The 24,381-nt window shown below is 46.3% G+C and overlaps 1 protein-coding gene across 1 annotated transcript; it reads right to left on the reverse strand.

Annotated features, from left to right (window-relative positions):
• Positions 1-2,367: 2,367 nt before the first annotated feature.
• SLC37A3 (solute carrier family 37 member 3) lies at positions 2,368-24,200 on the reverse strand. The gene is made up of 15 exons (XM_059473005.1): positions 23,857-24,200; positions 20,856-21,035; positions 20,653-20,767; positions 18,526-18,618; positions 18,007-18,090; positions 16,713-16,858; positions 15,995-16,091; positions 14,913-14,997; positions 13,668-13,852; positions 11,131-11,272; positions 9,864-9,965; positions 8,323-8,370; positions 7,362-7,513; positions 5,631-5,696; positions 2,368-4,808 (listed from the first exon to the last, which is right to left on the reverse strand). Exons 2-15 carry the CDS (start codon positions 20,954-20,956, stop codon positions 4,716-4,718), a joined length of 1,509 nt encoding a protein of 502 aa, XP_059328988.1. The 5' UTR covers positions 20,957-21,035; positions 23,857-24,200; the 3' UTR covers positions 2,368-4,715.
• Between the last annotated feature and the right edge of the window lie 181 nt (positions 24,201-24,381).

Here is a 24,381-nt window from a genome sequence, read left to right on the forward strand (position 1 = left end):
CTAACTGCATTATAAACAAAGATTTAATTAGCACATGTAAGTAATCTCCTCCTTAGCAGCATCATTCCAGTGGTACACTCTGAATTCTGTTGCTACTTATGTGGCCCTCAAGGACAAGAGGTGGTGTTATATGGATTTCCTTTGCTTCACAACAGGGGAAGACCAAAACTACAGAGACTTCACCAACTCACCTATAAGTCCTCCAACTGCCATCAGCCACTTCAAAATGTATTCCCAAAAGAACCAGATTGTCCCCAAATAGCTTACCTGGAATTCTCTATCCTCAGCAGCAGTCTTTCTTCTCCTGCCAGCACTCTTAAATTTTACAAGAGAGTAAAAAAGCTTGCCTTTTGCTCCAGGAGAAGACTCCAACTTGCCTATTGCACCTGCCTGCTGTCACATCCCTGGTCAAGGGAGACATTCCAAGAGAACCTCCTGGATCCAAATGTACAGAAATATCATCACCAGTGCAGGAGAACCAAAAGAAATGTTCCCAGTAATTGCCTGAATTAATCTTTATACTAAATACTCTTCTAAGCAACTCTCATTTAGAGATACTTCAATAGAATCACAGAATGATTTGAGTTGGAAAGGACCTGAGCGCTCATCTAGTTCCAAACCCTCCCTTCTGTAAGCAGGGACACTTTCCACAAGACCAGGTTGCTCAGAGCCCATCCAAGCTGGCCTTAAACACTCCCAGGGATGGGGGATGCTTTCATGGGCGTGTACATAGCACAGGGAGCCCCAGTCCAGCCTCACACTGCGTCCTCAGAGCTTGTATTTACAGGCTGCTGCAAGTGGGAGGCTGTTTACTAAAAGGATTAGATAAGGCTTGACAAAGCAGGAAGGTGGGCATGCTGTGCCTTAGAAAACTTCTGCAACACAGAACGCAAAACATCCCTGTAGGCAATTCCAGTTAGAAAAGAACCTAGAAAAGAAGAAGGGGGGAGAAATTGCAAACAGGTTTGGCAGAGCACTTTGGGCACAGCTGGATAGAGGGTTAATGGCAGGAGAGTAACCAAAGAGCAGTGTGTCCAAGCCACCCCAAAGCAGTCATTTCTTGTACTGGAGAGGTCTCTGGGACAATCTCAAAATACTTTCTCCTTCTATCTCTGAGAGAAAACAACCCCTAAAGCATGCTGCTACTCGTCCCACTCTCCTGCAGAAGGGAGAGCTGCTCTCCTGGGTTTGGTGGGGACAAGCAGCTCACGTGCTCAGGAAGGCTGCCCAGCACTGAGAGCAGAAGCTCAATTCTTCCTGCTTTGGAGAGCACAGTGGTACCCACTAGGCAGACATCCAAAACTTTTGGGTTCCAGACTTCCAAAGAAACCAGGATACAGCAGCATTGCTTCTAGGACACAGCAGCATTGCTTCTAGGACACCTATTGCAAGGCCCTTCCTTGACACAGACAGGTGTCATGGGGCTGAAGCACACCTTTTCTGTCAGTATCAGTTGGTCAGTCTGTCATACCTGGCATTCAGTCTGAAATAGAGATCAGTTCCTTATGCATTTCCTTTGCACTTCTGAAGTTAAGCAATTCCTACTCTTTTGCTTGCCCACACATTATGCTCTGGAGATCACAGTCACAGTGGTGGTGATGGGGTTTACTACTGTCAGCATTTTCAGATGTTCAAGCAAAACTCTACTCCTTCTTCAGAGTGCTTCCAGAGTAGGCTGGGAAGTTCCTGATGAGTAGGTGGGGAAAAAAGTGACAGAAAAGGGGTAAAAACATGAACTGTTAGTTTCCTTGAGGAACAGCATGATAGTACCACCAAACTACTTGGGGTTGAGAGACCAGAACATGGAGGCAGGAGTTTCTCCAGTGGTCTGGTATTGTGCTCAGTTCAGAATTTATTATAAACTATAAAACACAAACACAATTACCAAGTCCCCCACTGTGTCCATTTAAACACAGCTAAGCAAAGACATGGATTCATGTTTAATGGAATGAGCCACAGGAGAGAAGGCACAGCAGGGCCACAGCCACATGGCACATTTAATTCCAAGGGAAGAACACCTGACTTCTACATGCAGATCAACAAAGAAATAAATTAATAAAACCAAGTATATGGTCTGGTTCCTTTAGGACCATTAGTTACACCATCTCTGTTAGGGGACTCTCACAAAACCTCCTGTGCGCCTGATCAGGAAGAGTGCTAGACTGCAGCCCTGGAACATGGTCCCCTTTTAGGCTGGGATGAGGGTTTGGTTTCAGCAATAGTCAGGGCTCAGGTCTTCACAGCAGCTGAGTGAAAAGCAGCTGCTAGAGCCAGACCTGTGAGGAGGAGGAAGGGAGGAAGAGGAGGATGCTCAGCAGAACCACACCAGGGAGAGTGGAATAAAGCACACGGAAGGACAAGCCCAGATCAAGTCAAAGAATGTTTATTCATGTGAGGTCAGTTCAGACATGACCAGATTGAAAACCTTTCTCCCTCAGAGCACCCTGGAGAAACACAGAAAACTGCAAACCCAGGACAAGCACAGCAGCAATCCCCAGGCCCTGGGCACACTAATGGGGGTGGTCCCAAAGCACCACGTGCTGGGCAGCCTGGCCTTGGCACTCCATCACTGCTGACACTTCCCAAGAGGGGACAGAGCTGTTTACAGGAAGCCATTTGTTACAGGGGCCAGCCTTCTCCTCCCCCTCGACCCCAGCCACGTCCCTTTCCCACCCCACCTTTCATCAGAAGCTTATCTGCTGCCCACAGAGGCAGCCAAAAAGTTCATCCAGGTTGGAATTTGAAACCAGAGATTCTCAGACGCTGTAGCTCAGGCAAACGGTGCCACAATCAATTTTAGAACTAAATTTCAGGGAGTTTTCATTCTATTTGTACAGGGGCTAATGAGTAGCTTGGGATGTGAAAACTAACCCCAGGGCATAATTCTGAGAACAGGATGATAGATTCTCAGTCTCCTGCTCTAATTATACAGGCAAAAATTGGAATGGGAATGAGAAGAGTCAAGAACAGGACTCAGGCCCCATATCAGCTTAATGGCATTATTTTTCCAAGCACTGAAATACTTTGAGGGTCACCAAAAATAAATGCAACAATCACCTCCACCCAGAGAAAAAGACTCAAAAAATATAAAATGGGGCAACTGAGTTCCACATTAAGCAAAGCTGTGCATGGAGACATAACTACAGAAGCAGCAACCACCAAGCAACCGTTCAAAACTGTAGAACCGTAAGGCACTAATGATGTTCCACTCATTACAATCAACACATGACTAAAAATTGACATTCATCAATTAAAAATAAAAAATAAAATCAATGCACATTTTGAAAAGGCAACTGTTCCCTTTTAAAGTTTCAAATTCTCAGCTCCAACTTTTGCTGCTCCCCACCTCCATCCAGGCACTGACTAGTTAGACAGAGTGTTTGCTCACAAGGTCTGTAGGTTAACACAGACCAATTACAATGAAACATTTCAAGGCATAAACAGAAAGCATTTTTTTGAGAAGTTACTCAGTGATCCCATTAAGATCACCAATAAATGTTAGAGCTGTCAGTTGGTCACCCCATTTAGCAGAGTACTGCAAAGCACTCAAACACCACCACAGCAAGCACAGCCACTTGTTTTTAGTGCTTGCAGGCAGACTTGCATCTACCTTTCCCTTCCAAGGTACAACTCAAGCTTCCAAACCCTGGAGCTTGAGGTCCCCTATGCAGCCATGGCCACAGGAGCATGAGGGGAAACAGCAGCAGTTGCTCATTAATGCTACTCCATGAGTACATTTCAGCCCCTCTCTGAGAGCAGCCAGGTCCCTTAAATTCCTTTAATTCCATTCTGATCCTGCTTTGCTAGAGATGAGCAATTGCCCAAGGAGTATGAAGTCAGTGACACCAGTTTCCTTCAGAAGGTCATCTCACACCCATTTTGGTCAGTATTGGTCAGGTGCAATAAACAAAGTAGTGAAAGTGTTTGTGTCCCATTACTGATCCCTGAAGCCATCCAAGGATCCTTTAGACACAAAGGACCTATTAAGGCTTATTTCAGAGATTACAGAAAGTATTGCACACTCTTTGTCTGCTTCAATAGTTTAAAAAATGAAATCTCATTTCTCAGAGATTAGTAACATTATTAAAAATGTTAAAAACAAATACAGAGGTAACTTCTTCATGTGACTCTACTGGAATATGTAACAATTAATAGATGGGGATAGCAGAGGTCCGTCTGTGCAGAGATTTAGCAACAGCAGTTTTTAAACAACTGGACAGCATAAATCCCAAATAATTATTTTTGCCCTTTCTAAAAGCTAAGGTGATCTGAAATTTAGGACTATCCATGAACTGCACTGTATGATTTCACCAGCACAAAAGAGCATCAAGATTCATTGCGAGACAGCCTCCCGAAAACCGTCAGTTTCAAAGAGCTGACTTTGGTCAGCAATCCAGAAATAAATAAGAAAAGGTATAGGAATGAGACACCCAACAGAAGACCCTGGTGTGACTGCTGGAAGGGTCTGGGAGGCTGGGACAATCCATCAGTCCCTTGGATTGTCTGGCTTAGGTCAGCAGCTCCACGACACAGGTGGTCTCAGGACAGGTATTTGGTGCTTCACGACTGAGCTCACCACAGGCAAGTCAATCAAGTCTTGTGGAGTCCTTCTGAATCAGTCCAAACCTGGAGGATGTACCCAACAAGTCTCCCAGAGCTTTGGTGAGTGTCCCAGGTGTCAGTTGCACACAGCAGTCCAGGCAGAGGGAGCAGAATCACTCTGCCAGCATCCGCAGGTGCCGCTCGTGCAGCAGCAGCCTGATCTCCCTCACTATCAAGGGTGAAATGAACAGGACTGTGGAACTCGTCTGGGGAAAGAAGCAAATCCAGGACAATTAGCACAGAGCAACCAGAGCTGCAGGCCCCCCTGCTCCAGTGTGCATCCAAGGCCATCCCAGGAAGACACAGGCTTAGGGAAGCAGTGACAGAGTGGCACAGCAGAGGAAGGGCTGAGCTTGCAGGAAAGCTCATACAATTTCAGCTGTCACGATCACCTTTTCATAAAGATGAGCTCTCCAGCTCCTCAGGGACCTTGCTCCTCACCACCTCTGCTGCTTACCAAAGTGGCCTTCTCCCTTGCCAGCACAGAGGCAGAGACATCTCCTGGCACTTCCAGCAGAGAAGACCAAGTAAATTGTGCAGAGTTCACCACTGTGGTGATACTGAGGACATCAGGGCCTTGACAGCTCTCTGCCCCAGCAGCAAAACAGGGCCAAGGCATTTTCAGTTTAGTTTCAATACCCTCACCACTCTTTCCACTAATCTTCAAAACCTAACAAACAAGCAGCTAAACTTCAGCTCTCCAAAAACATCAGAAACGCTGTACCATGGAGATGCAGGAGGGAGAAGCCCCACCTTGGAAGTCAGGTGGTATTTGATTTAGGAAATGCATACAGGTATTTTTGGGCAGGTACTTTTGTGTCTCTGCTACAATCTCAGTTCCTGTTGGGTAACGTGACTTTAAAGGATCCAAAATGAACTGATTTGACTTATAGACAACCTAAGGCAAAGCCACACCCCAGGCCACTTTGAGAATGGTATCAGGAGTCACAGTTCTCATGTTCCCACAAAAACATCCTATGGCAAATTGAGCTTTGACAAAGAATTTTTTTAAAAAGGTGATTTCTTACCATTAGAATGAAGAAATAGAAAACCCACATCCATCCCAGGTTCTCCTGGATCAAAGACACTAGGTACTAAACAGAAAGGGGAAAAAAAGTATTATTCAAACTGGGAAGATAAACATGACTTTCAGGCATGACACTTTCATTTTCTAGACTTTGTGGGCTGTTAGCACTCCAGTTGGAAGATTTTGTGACCAGCTCTGTGTGATCTTTTCCTGTCAGAAGGTATGACTCAGGACAGCAGCGTTTTTCTGTACAAAACCCACAGTTTCAGAAAAGCAGAGACACCACCCTGAAGCTTTACAGTAACTCAGAACAGCACAAAGACAGAAGTGAACTACAGTTTCAAAGGGTGACAAATTGACTCTGCTGAATACGAGGTTTTTGCACGGAACACTGGGACATAAGTGGATGTAAGTACTCTCAGAAGAACTAAAAGCTCCAGAATGAGTTATAAATTACACAGGACACATTTTCAAGAGCTGTGCTACCAGTAACTGCTTAACCCTTCATCTAGGCAAGACACTTGAGACTACACTCTGTTCTGAGCTGCACCCTGGCTCAGCTGGGCAGCCCGGGCCACACAAGGAAATGTGTCTCTTATTAGCAGATTTATACTCAGATGCTGCACAAGGGCCTCCCTTCTTCACCACTGGGTATATCAGAACAGGATGTGAATTTCCAACGTGCTCATTGTGCATTTACTGTCACTCACACACCCCCAGAATGACGTCGTGCTTGTCTCTGCTGGAATAAATGCAGTGTTGGAAGGGGAGGCAGGTGGAATCTCTCAGAAGCAAAGACCCACTTTTTATGATGATGTGAGTTTGGATGGTATGTGTGTGGGAAGACAAAAACACTGAGCTGATGCCAGAAGAGCACTGAGTGTAACAGTGCACTGATATTTGTCCTCAAAGCACTTGTAATTTTCCATGTTCAGAGGAGATAAGCAGCATCTATCCTACAAAACAGTGACTGAATGATTTCATTTATCAGGCAATCAATGGCGAAGAAACTCGCAAGCCTCGCCTGCATCCTTGGTATTTTACCACCACTGGAGGATGCCTGGAGAAACACTGGCTCCAAACTCTCTACTAAATCCTCCCCAGAGCACCACTGTGTTCTTTCACGTAGTTAACACTTGTATTTGAGAAGAAAACATCCCCAGTGGGCACACTGTCAGCTTCCTCCTCTGCAACACTCTGCTCCTCAGACTGTAAGGACTGCTGGAGCAAGTGGGGCTGGGATTACAAGGTGTAAAAGACACCCACAGATAAAAAAAGAAAGCACAAATAAGAGCAAATTTTAAATAACTTCATGAACACTGTAACATTCCAATTTTACTCGGTTATAGAGATACACTTTTCTGTAAGAAAAGGTTTGCCGATCACCTCAAAACAAAAAAACCCCCAAACTTCAAAATACTTTTTTTCACACTTTGCAAAGCTTTTTGAAGTTCAGGATATGAAAGTCTGTAAAATTCACTTGAATTACCAAAGTGCCTTAACATTAGCACTGTGAACACTTAGTTTAGATCTTAATTACATTGTTTCCACTGGAAACTTTGTTAAAACAGACGTGTTCCCTTGGTTGATTCTAAAGGAATTATTTTGAAAAAAACCCCAACCCTCTCTGTCTCCCCCAACACAACTCAGACTGATGAATGCACTAACACCTGTAACCACAACAGACACTTTTCCTCCTTCCCCAGACCTCTCTTTTCCCTGGCAGCCTCACCTGGCCCACGGCAGCACCAATACTGCCTGTTCCATCCACAATTCCTGTGACTGTCGCCAGAGCCTCGCTGCTGCCTTTCACCAGATCCTGACGCCCCAGGTCAGCAGAAATTGCAGAACTGATCATGTTAGAAGGGCCTCCGATGAAAAATCCTGAAAGTGACAGAAAACAGCCTTGGTGCAAAACAAATACTCATACAGATTCTCAACAAAGCATGTTCAAAACACAGATTTTATACTATGAAAGCTCAGGACAAGAATTAAGTCTAGGGACAGTGCTCAGAGACAAACTGCAGGGAGAGAGGTACCTGAAACACACAATCATGGAACACCCTGAAATATCTGGAGTAGTTACACAGAAATAGCTAACAAGAACATTTTAATTAGCATGGACACCCTCAGTCTCCAGGGGCTCATGGAAGAGATGGAAGGCCAAAAAAAAAATACCCACAACAACAGGACAGAGAGTTCTGAAATAAGAGTGTTTGGAAAGAAAGGCTCTATTCATGCAGGCCTAATTCCATAACACAGCACAGTATGTGTGGCAGCACAAAAAGCTTGTGACCTCTCCCAGCACACAGGGTGTTTTGGATTCTGACAAACACTCTCAAGTTTGAGCTGCAGCTCATGACTCTGCCATATCCCCACTTCCTCAGATACCACATCACTGCTAGGTATTTTGGCATAAATCCACCTCCAGCATATTGGAGTCAAGACAGATCCCCTCAGCTCCAGGCCATGATTCTATACAGTCTATATTCTATACCTCCCTCTGTAAGGCAGTTTTCCTACAGCTGTTCTCCAGAGGTAACAGAAACTGGGGCCCAGTTTTCACTCTCTCTGCAAAACCAGCAGAGATGGCAGCACACACAGACACCTTACCACCACCTGGCTAGTGTTGCTGGTTGTTCTGCAATTAATTTAGATGTCTACCAGCATAATAGTGGATTTTGAGAAGTTACCTGTAATTGCCATGATCACAGCATTGATAGGCTTGCTGTTTGGGGAACCTGCAAGAGAAAGACCAGGTGAGTGTAAATAAAACTTGAATAGTAAGAGAATCCTTCATTTATCTCTCTGGAGAAGTCAGACTCAGCTCAAACTCTCATCACAAAGTTTTCAGCACTTGAATCAGCCCTTTCACTCTTCCTACATTTTCCAAAACACAAATTCCTCCTTACAAAGCCATGTCTGAACACATACAGGTTCCCCATGCCTCTCCAGCAGCATGTGTACATGGGGCTAGTTTTCCACTGCAGCCCCTCAGGGCCTTTCAGACAGTTTTCCCTGGTATCTCACCTCCAGGCATCCCCTGAATTCCTCACTCCCTTCCCCTCAGGGCCCACACAGGGTGAGTTACTGCACAAGGCAAGGTGCACCCTCCTCATATATTCTCAGGCCATTATCCCTCTTATGGGCACAATAAGGTTTCCTGGCTTGGCTGATGGAAGCTGAATTATCACACTGCAGGAACTTTGGATCACCTGAGGCTTCTCTATCTGCCTGGACAGCAGCACATTTTGAGCTAAGTACAAGGCACCTGGGGCTCTGGCTGTTCTGCTACCTAGTCACAAACTTCAAACTTCATCAGCAATAATTTCATGTTTATTTCCAATTCACTTTTTAAAGCAATGAGTTAACACAAGAGCCTACAAAAACTCCACCAAACCCAATCCTTGCTATTCAATGATAATTACTTCAAGACCATCTGAGTAAGCCTGCATGCTTCCAAAAGTCACTGTTCATTTCCAGATCCAGCAGAAATTTCTGCCCACAGATCTCAAAGTGCTCTATAAAAGTCTGTATGGATCACCATTCCATTTTGGAGGAACACACAGAGCAGTGAAATGGCATCCCAGAGTTAAATCACTCTGTACCACAGGACATTGTCTGAAAACACAAACCTGTCACCCCTAGAACTGCTTCATAGATGTTTCACACAAATTACATCTTCCCATCTCCTCACACTCTGTTTTCCCAAGGTTCCTTTCAAAAACTGGACACCAAGAACTATATCTATCACAAAAGAGGCAGAAACTCTCCAGTTTCACCATTTTCAGAAGTCTAAGTAGTGAAGCCTAAGAGCTTCTCCAGCCTCTGAGTAGTGAATATATACTCCAGCACACATCTGTCCACAGATTCTCTTTCCTCAGAGTACAGGGATGCACCTGAGACTTCTTTCTCTGCCAAATATGGTGCTGACACAATGACAATGCCAAAAATCTCACTGACACTGGAGAAGGATCAGTACCAGAAGGACCAGTACCATAACTCACCACTACAGGGAAATCCAGCCACTCAGAGCATTCATTTCCACCCAATTAACCAGAGAACAGATTTCTTTCTGCACAGTGCCACACTTGATCAAAGCAGACCAAAAGGCCCCATTCTGATCCAGCAGCAGTTTGAAGACCAGAAAACCTAATGAGAACAGGCTGTGCTCTGGTTCTCTGCAGGAGGTTCTGAACGAGCCTCTCAGCCTGCGCAGCACACGAGTACTCACGGCTGTATCCAAAGAGAGAGCCCACAGCAAAGAGCAGGCTCACTGCCAGCACGGGGGCTCTCTTCTGCAGCACATCAGAAATCAAGCCCTGGATGGTCCCACCTGGCAAAAAAGAAGTTTCACTGTCAGGCTCAGGATGCTGATACCTTGAACAAAGCTTGTTTCACTGACTGCTGTGGCCTCCTCATCAATACACATTCCCTCTAACATCCTGAGAGCTAAGCCTCCTGCCCCTACTGCCCCAGACACAGAGACAACAGTAAATTTAAGTCTCAGATAAAGCAGAGAAAACTACTCATACTGCTTTACTGGGAGTTTATTGCTTCTTTTTTTTTTTCTGACATGCCACTAGCCAATGCATCTACTTTCCTTCCTCTTCCCCTAAAGGACCACCACAGCTCTAGGACCACCACAAGCCTGGATTAAGCTAGCTGAACACTGTGGCTGGCTCCTTTGACTGAAAGTGCAAGAAAAGGCAGCTCCTTCTCACAGGGAAAACATTATCACACAGGGGCCTCACATTCTCTGCTGTCTCACCTGCTTAGGGCAGGTGCAACTCAATGCAACAAATGCCAGTGGGCAATAAAAATCACCTTATGTACCATGGGTACCTCTGCAGGAACTGCTCTGCTGGTAGAAGTCAGAATGCTGAGAAAGCCTAATGCAGAAAATGCCACAGAGGCAAAACCAGACCCTGAATGGACCCAAACAAGGATGTCTATTAAAGCTAACTGGACAAGGGAATAAAACTAGAACCTGAGTACAGGAGAGTGGAAGTCCAAACACATGTATAGAATATACTCTTGATTCTGGAAGAACCAGGTCAGGTTTTGCAGCCAGCAGAAATAAAAGCAATTAGGTTTAATTTCTGAACATTACACAGTTGGTGCCTGCTCTCCTGAGATCTGCAATGAGTCTCTCCTTAGAAACACAGGACAGACAGGACAGTACAGAACCCACCAAGTCCAGATCTAAATCTTCCCCAAGGGTACCTGTCAGAAAGGAAGTAGCAAGCAGGGGCCCCATTTTGTACATAGAACTTTTCTTATATGTTAACTCTAATATGTTAACTCTTTAGGGGGTCATATGCTTTGTGTTTAAGGAAGAAAAGATAAGCCAAGCAGCCACAAACAAACTTAGACTTTTCCCACATTAAGTGACCAGCTAGATCCCAGTGAACACAACTGCTCTGGCTGCATTCTCTGTCTCTCATTCTCAAACACTGGGGAAGCAGCTGCAAGAAGGTGTCACTCCCCTGCTCACTCACCTATGATTCCTCCCACATCATACCAGATTGAGAGCTGGTCAGCTTCTGCTTCTTTCCATCCAAAGTTGCTGCTGAGGTAGAAGGGCAGCCAGAAGAAGAAAGAGTAATTCACCAGCTTCAGGCAGGCATAGGCCAAGGAGTACTGGAACAAAGAGAGGGCCAGTGAGCAGTTAGCACTTGAGAAATGCAAACAGCATTTCTGCTTATTTCCATAAAGCTCTGGATCCAGCTAAAGCTTTCAGAGGAAAGCACTTCTGAATTTCATGTAAGAAGGCAGGATCATGAAAGTTTAATGCTGAACATCAAAGGGAACCCAGGAATACAAAAATCATTGTCAAAAAGGTTATTTTTTTATCACTGAATGCAATGGGTTAATGCACTTTCAGTGTACCTTGAGAGGAAATGACACTAGTCTTCAAAAAATGAAGAAAAGTTAATTCACCTTCCGAAGAGAAGGGAGCCAGCCACATGACACGAAACAGGCTTGAGATTTAGTCATCTGTGCATCATGCTGAGAAAAGTTATGTGAAGTGGTTCCTCTGTGCTAGCTTGTGCTGCTCAGAAGGCTCATCTGCTTACAGCACCACAAGAGAAAGCTTCACTCATAATCCCCAGGCAGGTACTCCAGGACATGGGATGAAAGGTTTGGCCAAAGCTGAGCACAACTTCCAAAGCCAACAGCTGAGAGACAACTTTATTTTGGTTGCTGGGCTCAGTTTGTCCTTAGCTAGCAAATCTCCTCCCACAGAGCCTTCATGTGTGTGGCAAAGATTAGTGCTCAGGGGCTGCTGGCCCAGCATGCAGAGGGACAGGTCACCCTACTTCAGCAAAGACAGCAGCTCAAGGAATTAATTGGAAAAGGCAAAATAGGATAAAGATGTTAAAGCACAACCTTTGAGGCTCTGTGCATATGGACATTTGACTTTGAATTTCAAAAAGCAGATCTTTTTATATATTAAATTCCACAAAATCATCTCTTCTGAATTTATATTATTTTAATAGATGCAGACTTCTAAGCTGTATTATTAATGCTTTTTCACTCTTAGGACACAAAGTAATTTCCACCATACATGGAAGACATGGGGATGTTTGGTAGGGCTCTCCTGCTTCTGGGTGTGAAAAGTGCACTGTACAAAGTGATATTTATTACAACACACTAAGAAACTGTCTACCAGATTGTCTGAGTAATTAAACATTGAATTCCTAGAGGCTCAGGGGAAAGCTGTCTGTTCTAAAACTCTTCCACTGTATCACTCAGCAGGAGATGAGAGGAGCTACAGAAAAAATACGTCAAATGAATTCTTTGTAGAATCTTGACAAGGCTTTGGAGATTCTCTCAGCATTTGGTCTCTCACCGATCTGACATGGTACCCCTGTTTGGCTGGGCACTAAGCTGACATCAGATAAAGCTCTGACTCAGAGGTGCTCAGGTTGTTGGATTAGGGCATGGAATGTGTCCCCAAACCCCAAAGTTCAAAGCAAACAACCTCAGCTGCTGCCATCTCCTTTTGCTCAGGCCAGTGAAAACAAGTCACACATCAACTGAGGCAGACACCATCACTAACATTTTGTGTGAGGCATTTATCCAGAGTAGGAAAGAGCTCAAGATGGGTTTGCTTTGTTTTGCCACCCCTCAACTGCAGCCCTAACAACAGGACTGAGGTTGTCCTGCACTCAGCACACTGACAATGCACCCATCCCTTCCAGATTTTCTGTTGCCTTAATCACAACAGCCAACTGCCTTGCTCATCAAGGGTACCTGACAACACTGCCCATTCAGCAGTTCTGCTCCCTGGCAAACCCAGGCAGCTCCCAGTGCTCTGCCCCCTTTCTTGCACTGGCTCCAGTATTCAGGGGGCACACAGAATGTGTGTCCTGCTGCAGAAGGTTAACACTGCTTTTTAATGACAGGTTAACTTTTCAGCTGAACATGAATTGGGCAACAGTGCTGATACAGAAGCACAAGTTTGCAAGGATATGTGGAAACTGCATCATCAGGCCTTGTTTCCTGTTGCTCATAAAAAAACCCTGCACACTTTGCCAGATGTTACATCATGCTGATTCAGGCTTTTCAGGCAGCTTTCTTCTTTAGGATAGACTCAAGATAAAAACTCCAAGCCTCAGTGTCAGTGCCACAGAGCTCTGTGTGATGCTCAGTTAGGAGTGAGAACCCATTCCTCAGGGCAGGCATCTACCTTACCAAGAAAGGCAGATCCTACAGCCACCTTTGGCATGGCCTCCCTTGCAGATTCACAGCAGGAAGGGCAGGATCTCTGCTGCACTTCACTGGCTCATGACATGCACTCCATGGAGCAGTGGGAAGAGCAACACACACCACACATCCAGACAGCAGCATCCATGTACACAAGGACAGCAGGCCCAACCCCAACATTTTCACAGCTTGAGACATCAGATGCCAACCACTACAACATATGGTCAGCATATTAACAATGATGTGTACAAATCCTGACAACACAAAAAGGCAGCTTTATGTTCAACAGTTAAGTCAGCTCTTACTTAAGAATCTGTGTCCTCACCAATACTACACCAGGAAGGCAGCAAGCCTGGAAGAAGCCAATGGCCTTGGGCTGGTTGTCATTGTCAGTTGCTTGAATGGAGTAATTCTGGTCATCATCATCTACATCATCACTGCCCATTAGGGGTCTGTGGGCATCTTCTTCCACACTGGCTTCATCTTCATCTGCTCCAAGCTCAGGGAGGCCTAAGTTTTACAAGGAATAAGCAACAGGAAAAACAGACCACAGCCTGTTCACCCTCTCCCCACTCTAAAGCTATGCTCACTTCTTTTAAGCAATTCTAGCTTCCAGCAGTTCCCTTGCTCTCCCATACCTCCATCCTCCTGTGGCTTAGAAACTCTTCTAGATGGTGATCTGCAGTGCCGCCAGTTTCTACCCTTTGTCTTCTAGGGCTCTTGAAAGTACTGTGTGATCCTGGCGTCGCTTTGTCTGCTCTGAGTGTCTGGCCATTAGTTGGAAGACACAACAAATTAGTGCACTTCCCCCCTCATTGAGGGCTTGGGATGCTCAGCCTGGCCCTGGGTGCCACCTCCCTCGAGCGTGGAGCTGAGAGCAGCAGCAGGGCCTCAGACACCTGCTGCTGTTAATGCCTCTGCTGGAATGGGAGGCCTGGGAACTGCATTGTGCTTCCTGGGATGCAGAGCACTCTTACGAGCACGCTTTATGGCAGCTTTAGAGCTCCCAACTTTACAGCCTTTGCAGGCACCTGGGAAACCTCCTCCACAGCCCTGTCAAAGCCCCAAAGTTCTTTTGTTTCCCTGTTGCATTCTGACTTGCCTACCACCTTCTCAGAGAAGAAACACATCCAACCCAAGAGTTATTTATCTGGCTGTGGGAGACCTGCAGACCAAAGTTACTTTCCCTTCCCATCGCACACTTAAGGCTTGCCATAGTTTTCTCCTACAATAGCCAGTTATCAGTTTGCCTGCTGTTTCTTTAACAAACACTGATGTTTCAGGTGAAGAAAAACTGATAATTAGGATAATTAGGCATATCCTAGTGGAGATGTTAGAGCCAGGCTGTTTTATTTTGCTTTAAAAAACATCCAGACCCTATTCACGTGACACATGGCAGCATTTAGTGTGATCTTGGCAAGTAAAGCATTTGCTCCATTGAGTGCACTAAGGTGCAGCACCATTTGCTAGGAGCCCTGAGGATAAATGCTGTCAGAATGAGCAGCACTCCACGGGAAGCTGCAGATCTGCTCTCATGGAGGGACTGAAATAGCACAGCTCTTCCACTCACCCACTTCCTTGGGCGACGTCAGGAGCCCGAAGAACACAACGACTCCTCCCGCAAACTGCACCGAGGCCGTCACCAGGAAAGCATACTGAGCAGAAATAAATACAACATTCTTTTTAAAGCACTTTCAGCCACAAACACCTCCCTCTCTAATGAGGGTTTCTTTACATTCCAACCTCATGAGAGAGCAAACACAGCTACAACAAGCCAGACTGCATCCAAGACACCTGGAAACAAGTGATCTCTGCATCCCCTGAACAGACTTGGCTTATCTGCACTGACAGCAGCGAGGAAGGAGCTGAGCCAACACAATCAGAGATCCACCTCTATGGGAAGGGACTGCTCAGAGAAGAGTCAAGCACCAAATTCAGACAAGGTTGCTCAGAGCCTTGATCAATCACATTCTTGAAATCCTCCAAAGGCAGATCCTCCAGGGTCCGCCCCCGTGTTCCAGTGCTTAAAATACATCATAGGAAAATGGTTTTCCAAACATCCAAATGGAACCATCCCTGCTTCACTTTACACCCACTGCTTTTTGCTCTCTCAAAGTGCAGTCCTGGAAAGGGTCTGGCTCTGATTTCTCAGCACACTTCTCCCAGGCTTTTCAAGGTTGCTCTTGTCCAGAGTGACCAGCTCAGCTGTGCCAGCCTCCTCAGAGGCCCCATGCAATGAGATGTGCTGGGTCACTCCCATTCCCCGTGCTCAGCTGTCCACTGCCACATGACAGCCTGGCCTCTTCCCAGTCACAGCAGCTATGCCTCCATGCCCTTCCAGCTCCAGGGACTCCAGTCAGCTCAGAACCTGTGATGGGTGACTCTGAAGAGCACTTGAACCACCCAAATCACAAGAAGGTACAATGTGACACTAGAGCTCCTTAATAAAATCAGTCCCTTTTACAGAGGAGTCTTAGGCTCATTTCTCCCAGCTTGGAAGAGTCAGGAAAGGAAGAGCCTTTCTGTTCTGCCTCCACAGAATTCAGGAATGAAATTGGATATATGAGGCTGTTGTCTCTCAAAGACAGGATAAAAACCCAGTGTCCCATTCAGACACGCAGGTGTAGCTAGAAGCCAGGCAGCAACACCTACCTCATAGCCATACTTGAGAACACAGGAGGCAAGGAATGCCCCAAGGATATTTCCCACAGATGCACAGGCACTCCAGAGTCCAAAGACAAAACCTCTCCTGCAGAAGGAAAAGAAGATTTGAAGCAGACAATGCAAGGACAGATGACATTAAGAACAAGACAAAACCAAAACATTTAAGTGAACTTTAACTTAAGAATAAAGTTACACCATTTTCCCTTCCATTGCAAAGGGGCTTAGCTTAAAGTTCATTTAAAACAAAACACATAACAACTTGGAGGTGCCAAATAGATAAGCTAGAAACCCTGAAACATCTGTGTTAAAGGAGAGTGAGCTGGAAACAAGGTTACAAACTATGACTAGAGCTCATCTGCAATACCCCAAAGTGAGAACAGAGCCCAGCATGACTCAGTTATCATTAGCCCTCTTTAAGCAGAGAGAAACAGGTTTTTCAGTGGTAGGAAAATTAAAATTCAGTCACTCTACACTATGGGATTTTTGAACTTTGAACCTATGCTTTTAACACACACAGTTGTGTTCACACCAGGCTGTCCAGTGGCTCCACAAAAAAGTGAAAGAGAGAATGCAACAAGTAAGGCATATTTCACCCTACCTAATTTTAATTATGATCTAACAGTTGGCCTTTCTGGTTTGAGCATTTCAGCTCAATCTGTTACTCAGCATGTCAGATGAGTGAGTCACTGAAGAAAACTCAACTTACCCAGCTTTTCCAAACCAATTTCCCATGACAGCAACCACACAGGGCCAGCCAGTGGACTGCAGCAAGCCATTCACAACCCAGAGACAGCAGTAGAACCACTTGTTGTAGAAATGCAACCATTCTGTGAGTGTGCCAAAGGAGAACACCTAGAGGAGAGCAGGGGGAAAACAGACAAGACACCCTGAGGCTACTGCTGAAAGACAAGCAGGAGTGGGGTCCTAAAAAAAGGAACAAGCTTTCCGGGAGCTGTGCAGGGCCAGGGCAGAGGCCAGGCTGGTGTTTGAGACACAGCACAGGGCTCACAGCACCCTCTGCTGAGCCAGCACAGCTCTGACTCCAGACAAACGTGCTGTCATGGCAGTTCCTCTCCAAAAGACTTTTGCACACTTAAAACAGGAGAAGAGAAGGAAGACACAAACAGTTTCAATGACAACACTAAAAATACAGTAGCCTCTTGATCTGCTCTTGTACTGACATGCTAATCCCTGAGGCTCTCTGCAAACACAGAGCACTCACAGGTCATGTATCTTCACCAAACTTAACACAAATACTACAGCCAGCTCTCAAATTACCAAGTGCTCTAACCCAAAATAAACACACATTGTGGCACAGGGTGCTTGATGCACATTCAGTCATGAGTCTGCAGAGCCCAACAGGCCACAGTGGGGTTTGTAGCCACTGGTAAAACAAACACTCCACACATCTTACCACCACTTTAATAACCAGAAAACCACGAGATAAAACTGATTTACACTTATCTGAAGTGGCTTGAAATTGAACAGAAAGCACCTTTTGTTTTAAGCAGACATTCTTTTTTGACACATACCCTCCTGGCAGTTACATAAAATAAGTAAATGAGTGCCTGGTATTGTTAGGATGTCCTTTAAAGAACAGAGCAAAGATTGTGTTTGCAAGCAAAAGCATCAATAACAACATTATTGTTATTGATGGTCTAAGAGATTAAGTTATACCACAAAACAGTCCCCAAAAGCCCAAACACACTAATCTTGAGCAAAAGCTGTTCATTAATTCTCTAGATAAGCCTCAACTCAGGAATTTCTTTCTGACACAGTGTCCAGAGCAAGACATTTCAGGAAGGAGAGAGTCATCTATGCCCCATGCTTTAGGCAGTTCATGCATCCAGCACCAAGTTAGAGCTGCAGGCTTTGAGACCACTGAGGTACAGCTGATGAGCAGATTCACACAGAAACACAGCCTCTTCTCCCCTGCAGCAAAACCCTACCCAGAAACCCTAGGGCAGATTTTTAAATCCCACTACAATGTTCCAACTTACCACCAGAGCAGAGGAGCACATGCCAAAAGACAAAACCCAGCGTAAATTCAGGCGGTCCCCAACTATGCCGCTGACAAAGAGACCCTGAGAACAAACCACAGCATTAGACAAAGCCAGAGGATCTGCACCTTGCAGCTGTGAGAATTAAAACCACATAGAAAGGCCATACTAATCCAAACACTGCTGTTACATCAACATACAGTTTGATTCTAGCCACTTCTCCTGCCACCAAAGAAACCCTGCTTGTAGCTGCTCATTACATTTCTTGTTTGAAAGAATTCAGCTGGGAACTCTTGGAGAGACAGAACTAGTCCTCCCCAGTGACAGGGTGTAAGAAATTCTGAAGTGATAGTATTTCCCTTGTGTTTGTTAACAAGCATCTTCACATGGCTGACAGGCATGGGCAGAACTAACAGAAACTGAAAGAGGTTTGCTTCTGAACTAAGCTTTTTATTGTGGGTGTGATCTTCCCAACAAGAGTCAAGCAAAGCTGAGCAGTTTGGGGTTAGTTTTACTCACCACAGCATAGGAAAACAAAAAGATGGTGTCCAATGTTCCCAGGAATAGAGTTGCTTCTTCTGAATTTTGAAATAAATGGCTGCTGTTCCAGAGCTACAGAGGGAAAAATTGGACAGGTAAATGGGGAGAGGCACAGCTCATTCTACTCTTTTTCAGTGGAAACCCCAGCTCCAAAGCAGAACAGCATCTGGCCCAAGCAAGCTCCCATTTCTCCAACACTTCAGTTATCAACAAATCAGGAACAATTCTGGCATTATCTTCTGGCAGAAAATGTCCACTGACACTTTGCTTCACTTCTAAAATGCAAGCTAGTAAACCAGAAGTGAGAAATGCTCCTTTCACCTGAATCAAGACAAATGAGTGGCAAAACAAACCCTACTTCTAACAAGCATGCAGGTGTTAGACAGCTTCTTACTCTGAAACACTGATGAGCATTTTAATGAATTATACAATAAAGGCATATTCTGGTTTATGTGCATCATCTCTTCTGTACTTCTCTTGCTGTCTTCACTAAATGAATAATTCCCTTCAAGTATTTGTGGCAGCAGCCAAAATAAGAAATGACAGAAAACAAAGAGAAAAGAAAGAACACAAAAGCAACAAGGGGAAGAAATAGACTGGTTGGAAACTATTTACAACAAACTCCAGTCATCACTAATATTGCTGGGGTTTGTGCTTACTCTGAGTTTCACTTTAGTTTCAATATGATCAAAAAAAGGGAAGAAGTTTCACTAGTCCCCAAAGAAAGATTAGTGACATCAGATAAAAAAAATAGCAAGCTTTGAGGATAATTTGAAGAATTAATGAAGTGAATCAGAACAAAGTTGTCTTCCCTTCCCCCTATGCCTCCATTAGAAAACAAACAAACCCAACCCAAGCCCGACCTGGAGATGTGCCTAATTCAAACATCATCAGTTTCAGCTTGATTCTACCTCTCCAGGAGAACATCCTGTACAGACAACACCAATCACACATCCACTTAGTTTAACAGATGTAACATAAATTGATAACTAAAGGATCAGTTTGACCATTTTTCTTGATCAGACACATGCATCTCAACATCCAGCAAACGCCAAACCATCTATATATTAAAAAAACCCAACAAAACAGCTTCAAAAATATACTGGTTGTTTGAATGTTAGTAAAGAACTAAATGTAAACACCTTGCATTTCATTTTAGCATCCCTGAGATGCTCACTCCTTTTGGCTATCTATAAAATCCTGAACACATTACAAGCCAAATGCACTGTTTTCACTTATCACAAGAAGTCAGCATTTGTCATCCTTCTATTCCCTCTGTCAAACATTCAAATAACCAATGATTTCTAATGCAGGCAATGCTCCAGCAGCTGACTTGGAACTCCCAGCCCTAATAGATCTCATGGTCTGTGGCCAAGCTTTTGATGTGAGATTTCTTCCATTTCTCAAAAGCATCAGGACAAAGCATTACAAAAAAAAAAAAAAAAAAGGCCTAAAAACCCCATGGTAGGAACCAGGAGGTACTTCTTGCCTTCCCATTTGTGAGAAGCAAGCAGTTTCAAACCTCCTTTCCTGCAAGCAAGCACTGCCAAAACTCCCACTGCTTTAACCAGGATTTTACAGACAAGGGGTACTGGATGTTCAGCATGGAAACCAGGCATTTCAGATGCAAGGTAATATGCCATTCTTCACCATCAGTTTAAGATAACAGCTAGCACTGTCAGACAGCTCTCTTCTCTCCTAGTCTGGCTAACCTTTTAAGGGGGTGGCAGCAGCATGACTGCCCCAGAGAAAGCACAGCCAGGATTTCACAGGACTCTCTGTAAGCCCATTAACTGCTTTGGTTTATTGCCTCCAACCCTTCAGAGGAAGAGTCTCCCTTCCCCCTCCTCCATGCCACTGCAGACTCTTCTGGGGCCCCCTTCCCACTGGAACACTGCAGCTTCTTGACAAGTTTCTCTCTGGGCACCACCAGGGAAGCTTTCAGCATCACCTGGCGATCCATAAAACTACAGTGCCAACACGTGAAGCTTCCACTCACACTCTGAGAAGTGAGGAACACCTAAAGGGGCTTCTTCAGCCCCACAAGCTCAGCCCTCTGGCAGCTGCCCACCTTTCCTAGCACTCCCTTCTCCCTGGTATCCTTACCTCACATGGCTGGAGCTCGGGGGCCGTGCTGTTTCGGGGCGAGGGAGTCCACTGGCTGGAAATGCTGACTTTGACATTACTGAATGTCTTTCTGGAGGCATGGAGCAGGGAATAACTGCCAGGAAACACACAGACAGACACAGGTTGGCCCAATCTCCTCTGGAGAAAAGGTGGAAACACAAATCTCTGAGCACTCAGCCTACCTGAAGAAGGTCAGCAGGAACACAACAATGTGATGGTGGGTGCAGTGGGACACGAGGCCTCTGTTGGCAGGCTGCCTCCGTAAGGCTCCAGGCACAGCCATGCTCTGTTCCTGGCAGCCCTAGCCCTGCTCCTGCCTTGGCCACGGGGGCTGGAGGGTGATTAAGTCATTCTTCTTCTCCCTTAAACAGAAGAAGATGGGAAGGGAGGAGAAGAGAAAACCAATTTGAATTAAAACATGTGTATGAAGTACAGCTCTGCTCCCCAAGCAGCTCAAATCCAGATGGAACAACTCCATGCCACGCCTTTCCAACTTGTTTCACACCACTCCCCATTCATCACTTGTACATTAAGGTGTTTTGTCATTCCCATTCTCCCAGAACCCTCATGGCACTTCTTGTTTGGTTCTCTCCTAGCAGATGCCTCTTCAGTGCCCAGGACCAAAGGAACACCCCCTGATCTACCAATTTCCAGCATTCTCCCATTACAGACCATTGTGCACCATTTACACACGCGGTGCACTACAGAGTGACCATAAATTAGAGCTTTCTGCTGCTACCTGGCTGGACACAGACAGGTGATGAAGCCACAGGAGCAGCATTTGGCTATGGCTGCAGAAGGGTTTTGAAGGGATCTGACTGCCTCATCAAGATGTTGTTGAAGGAATATGCCCAAGAGAGGACTTGCACAGATGGAAGAAGGGAAGTAGCTGTGAGGACAGTGCTGAAATCCAACAGCTGGAATCCTTTCCCGTTTATTCTCAAGCCTGGCATTACAGCTCCAGCAGTCCCTAACTCATCAGTACAGCACACAACAAGTCACACCTTCCTGTCCCTACAGGACATGGGTGTAGGGCATGGGTGACACCTCAACCTCAAGAGAAGCAGGAACTGTCAGTACTGAGGGAAGGCCACCACAGACCACAGTTTCCTCATGCTGCTCCATGTCACACCACTGCAATGCCCCAGCTGTGCTGGCATGGCCGAGGGATGATGTTTGCTAACAGATTTTGGGAAACAGCCCCACTGGGCAGTGAGGGGATGAATCTCTCTACACATATTTCAGAAGACATGCCAACACCATATTCTGAATGCTGAGGAGAGCTAAATTGAAGCACCACCCCTGTTCCCCCAAAGGATCAGCACTGAAACAAGACAGAATATAATGCCTTTGAGTCCTTATGTATCCACAGGTGCTGTATGTAATTATTTGCACATCTGACAGAAGTCTTTTCATGTTCAGCTTCATAACCTCACCTGGAGAAAGTAGAAGTTATTGCCCAGACAGTCACATTCACATTTCTACAGCTGAAAACTCTTTATTTCACTCAGACTTTCTATTTCTGCTTTTAAAGCTTTCATCAAGACACCTTGCACTGCAGGCAGTCTCCCTTCCCTGTTCTCCCAGTGGTGACACATGCCTGGCCAACAGCAATATCCAGCTACTGTGAACCACTGTGAAAACTGACATCCCATCTGACCTCCAAAACAGAGCGTGGCATGGAGATCCTCTGAGTACCAGGAACCCAGCTATGACAGCTTTGAGACACCAGAGACACATTTATCCTACACCTCCCTGAACCCCTCCATTCTCTTTCAGGGCAAATGCAGTGAGTCTGTACAAGACCTGGCACCATCTGTCTCCACACAGCCCAGGAGCTCTTGGGCCACCCTGCCACTGCTGCAGCTGGCACACAGCACCTCCTTGTAGGGACATGTGTCTAGACTGCTTGGGCTCACACAGAGGAAAAAAAAGTGCCTATAGCTGGAGCTGTGGGAAGGCCAGACCAGCCCTGAAGAGGCAACTTTGCAGTCTTGATACTCCCTTGACTTGAGGTCCCAGCACCAGTGAATGAAGACCCAGCACCCACACAAGCACCACAGTACAGCAGTAACCCCACAGCCCTAGAGCCCAGGGCTGTCCCCACACAAGCTGCACTGAGAAGGGAAGCCAAGGCACTCCAGTTTCTCAGCTCCAGTCCTTGCAGGCTGTGAGCCACACGGTCTGCTGGTCAAACACAAAAGGTTCCTTGGCTCTCCCTCCCCTCCCGCCAGGCAGATAACCGAGCTGTCCCCAGGAAAGCAAAACACTGCCAGTTGTGCAATGCTGTGGGGAAAAGTTCCTTCCTTGGGTAATCAGTTTGCAGCCCAAAGCACAAGATTTACTACTTGCTTCATGTCAACACATGCAAACGTAGATCTTATTTGTCCAAGATACTGAGTCCTTTTAAAGCTAAGACCTGGCATGACCTTAAAGTCACCTGAACTTTTTTAAACAGCATTTGCTATCGAAACAGTCTGTTCCTCAGAGCTCCCCAATCTCAGGTCTTCTTTCTAGAAGGCTTTCTGGCACAGGACACTTTCACAGCGTAGAGATAACCATGAAAGATTTTGTTTTCCCTCTGTCTTCATCCTGCCCTTTCTATATTCAAAACTGGCATTCTTCCTAGTTAGAAAAGTCTGCAACCAGTTTTTTCTTTAAAGTTAGTCAAATTATTGTGAGAACACCATGATAACTTTGTGGTGGAGGAAGAGCAAAAAAGCTCAGCAGCAGGATGACCCACAGAACTCAAAGCAGTGAAGCACATGCCTTTAAGAAAGGAACGGGAGTGCTTTTAGAGTGTTAGACTGCCTCGTGCAACTATTCAGCACTATTTACCTACAGCCAGCCGGTATTCTGAGTAAGCTTTTGATAGGCTTCCACCCTTATTTGTTAAGCTCTCCTCGGTGTTCTGCCTTATCCTTTCACTTAAAGGCAAAATAAGACACCTTAGGTTCAAAAAAAACACCCTTAATGCTACCCTACTTCCCTCGAAAGCCAGCAGGAAAGCGCAGCCTTAACACTCCAAAATGCAGAACAAACGGAAGGATTTTTTCTTCAAAATAATAATAATTTAAAAAAACCAAACACAAATAAAACCCCATCAAACCCCAAACCAACAGCCCCCCACCCTCCTATGCCATTTTTTCAAAGAGAAGAACAGCGGCACAGCCGCAAACGCACCCAGTGCCCTCGCAGCCGGCACAAGCAGACCGTGTGTCACCGCGGATGCCCGGCCGGGTGCTGTCCGGGGGGAAGGACAAGGGGCTGCCCCGAGCACCCCAAGGCTCCGAGAGCGCTCCGGGCTGCCGGGGAGGCCGGGCCGTGCTCCCGCCCGGCACCGCAGCCCAGCCCAGCCCGAGGAGGGGGCGAGGAGCAGGACGCGGCTCCCTCCGGGCGCGGCGGCCACGTCCTCGGCGGGGCGGGGAGCGGAGCCGAGCGGGCAGCGCACGGCAGGGCAGGGCAGGGCCCGGCTCCGCCACCGCCGCCGCCGCCTCACGCCCCGGGGAGCCGCCCGGCCCCGCGTTCTGTGCCCGGCCCCGCGTTCCGAGCCCAGCCCCGCGTTCCGTGCGCGGCGCCCAGCGCGGCCGGAGGAAGTCGGCGGGCGGGGGCGGCCCTTCCGGGCGGTCCCGCGGAGCGGCGGGAGCTGTAGTCCGGCCGCGGCCGGGGCCCTGCCCGCCCCCTGCGCGGGGCGGGAGAGAGCGGCCC

Source organism: Ammospiza nelsoni, chromosome 5, assembly GCF_027579445.1.
Source record: "Ammospiza nelsoni isolate bAmmNel1 chromosome 5, bAmmNel1.pri, whole genome shotgun sequence".
Lineage (NCBI taxonomy): Eukaryota > Metazoa > Chordata > Aves > Passeriformes > Passerellidae > Ammospiza > Ammospiza nelsoni.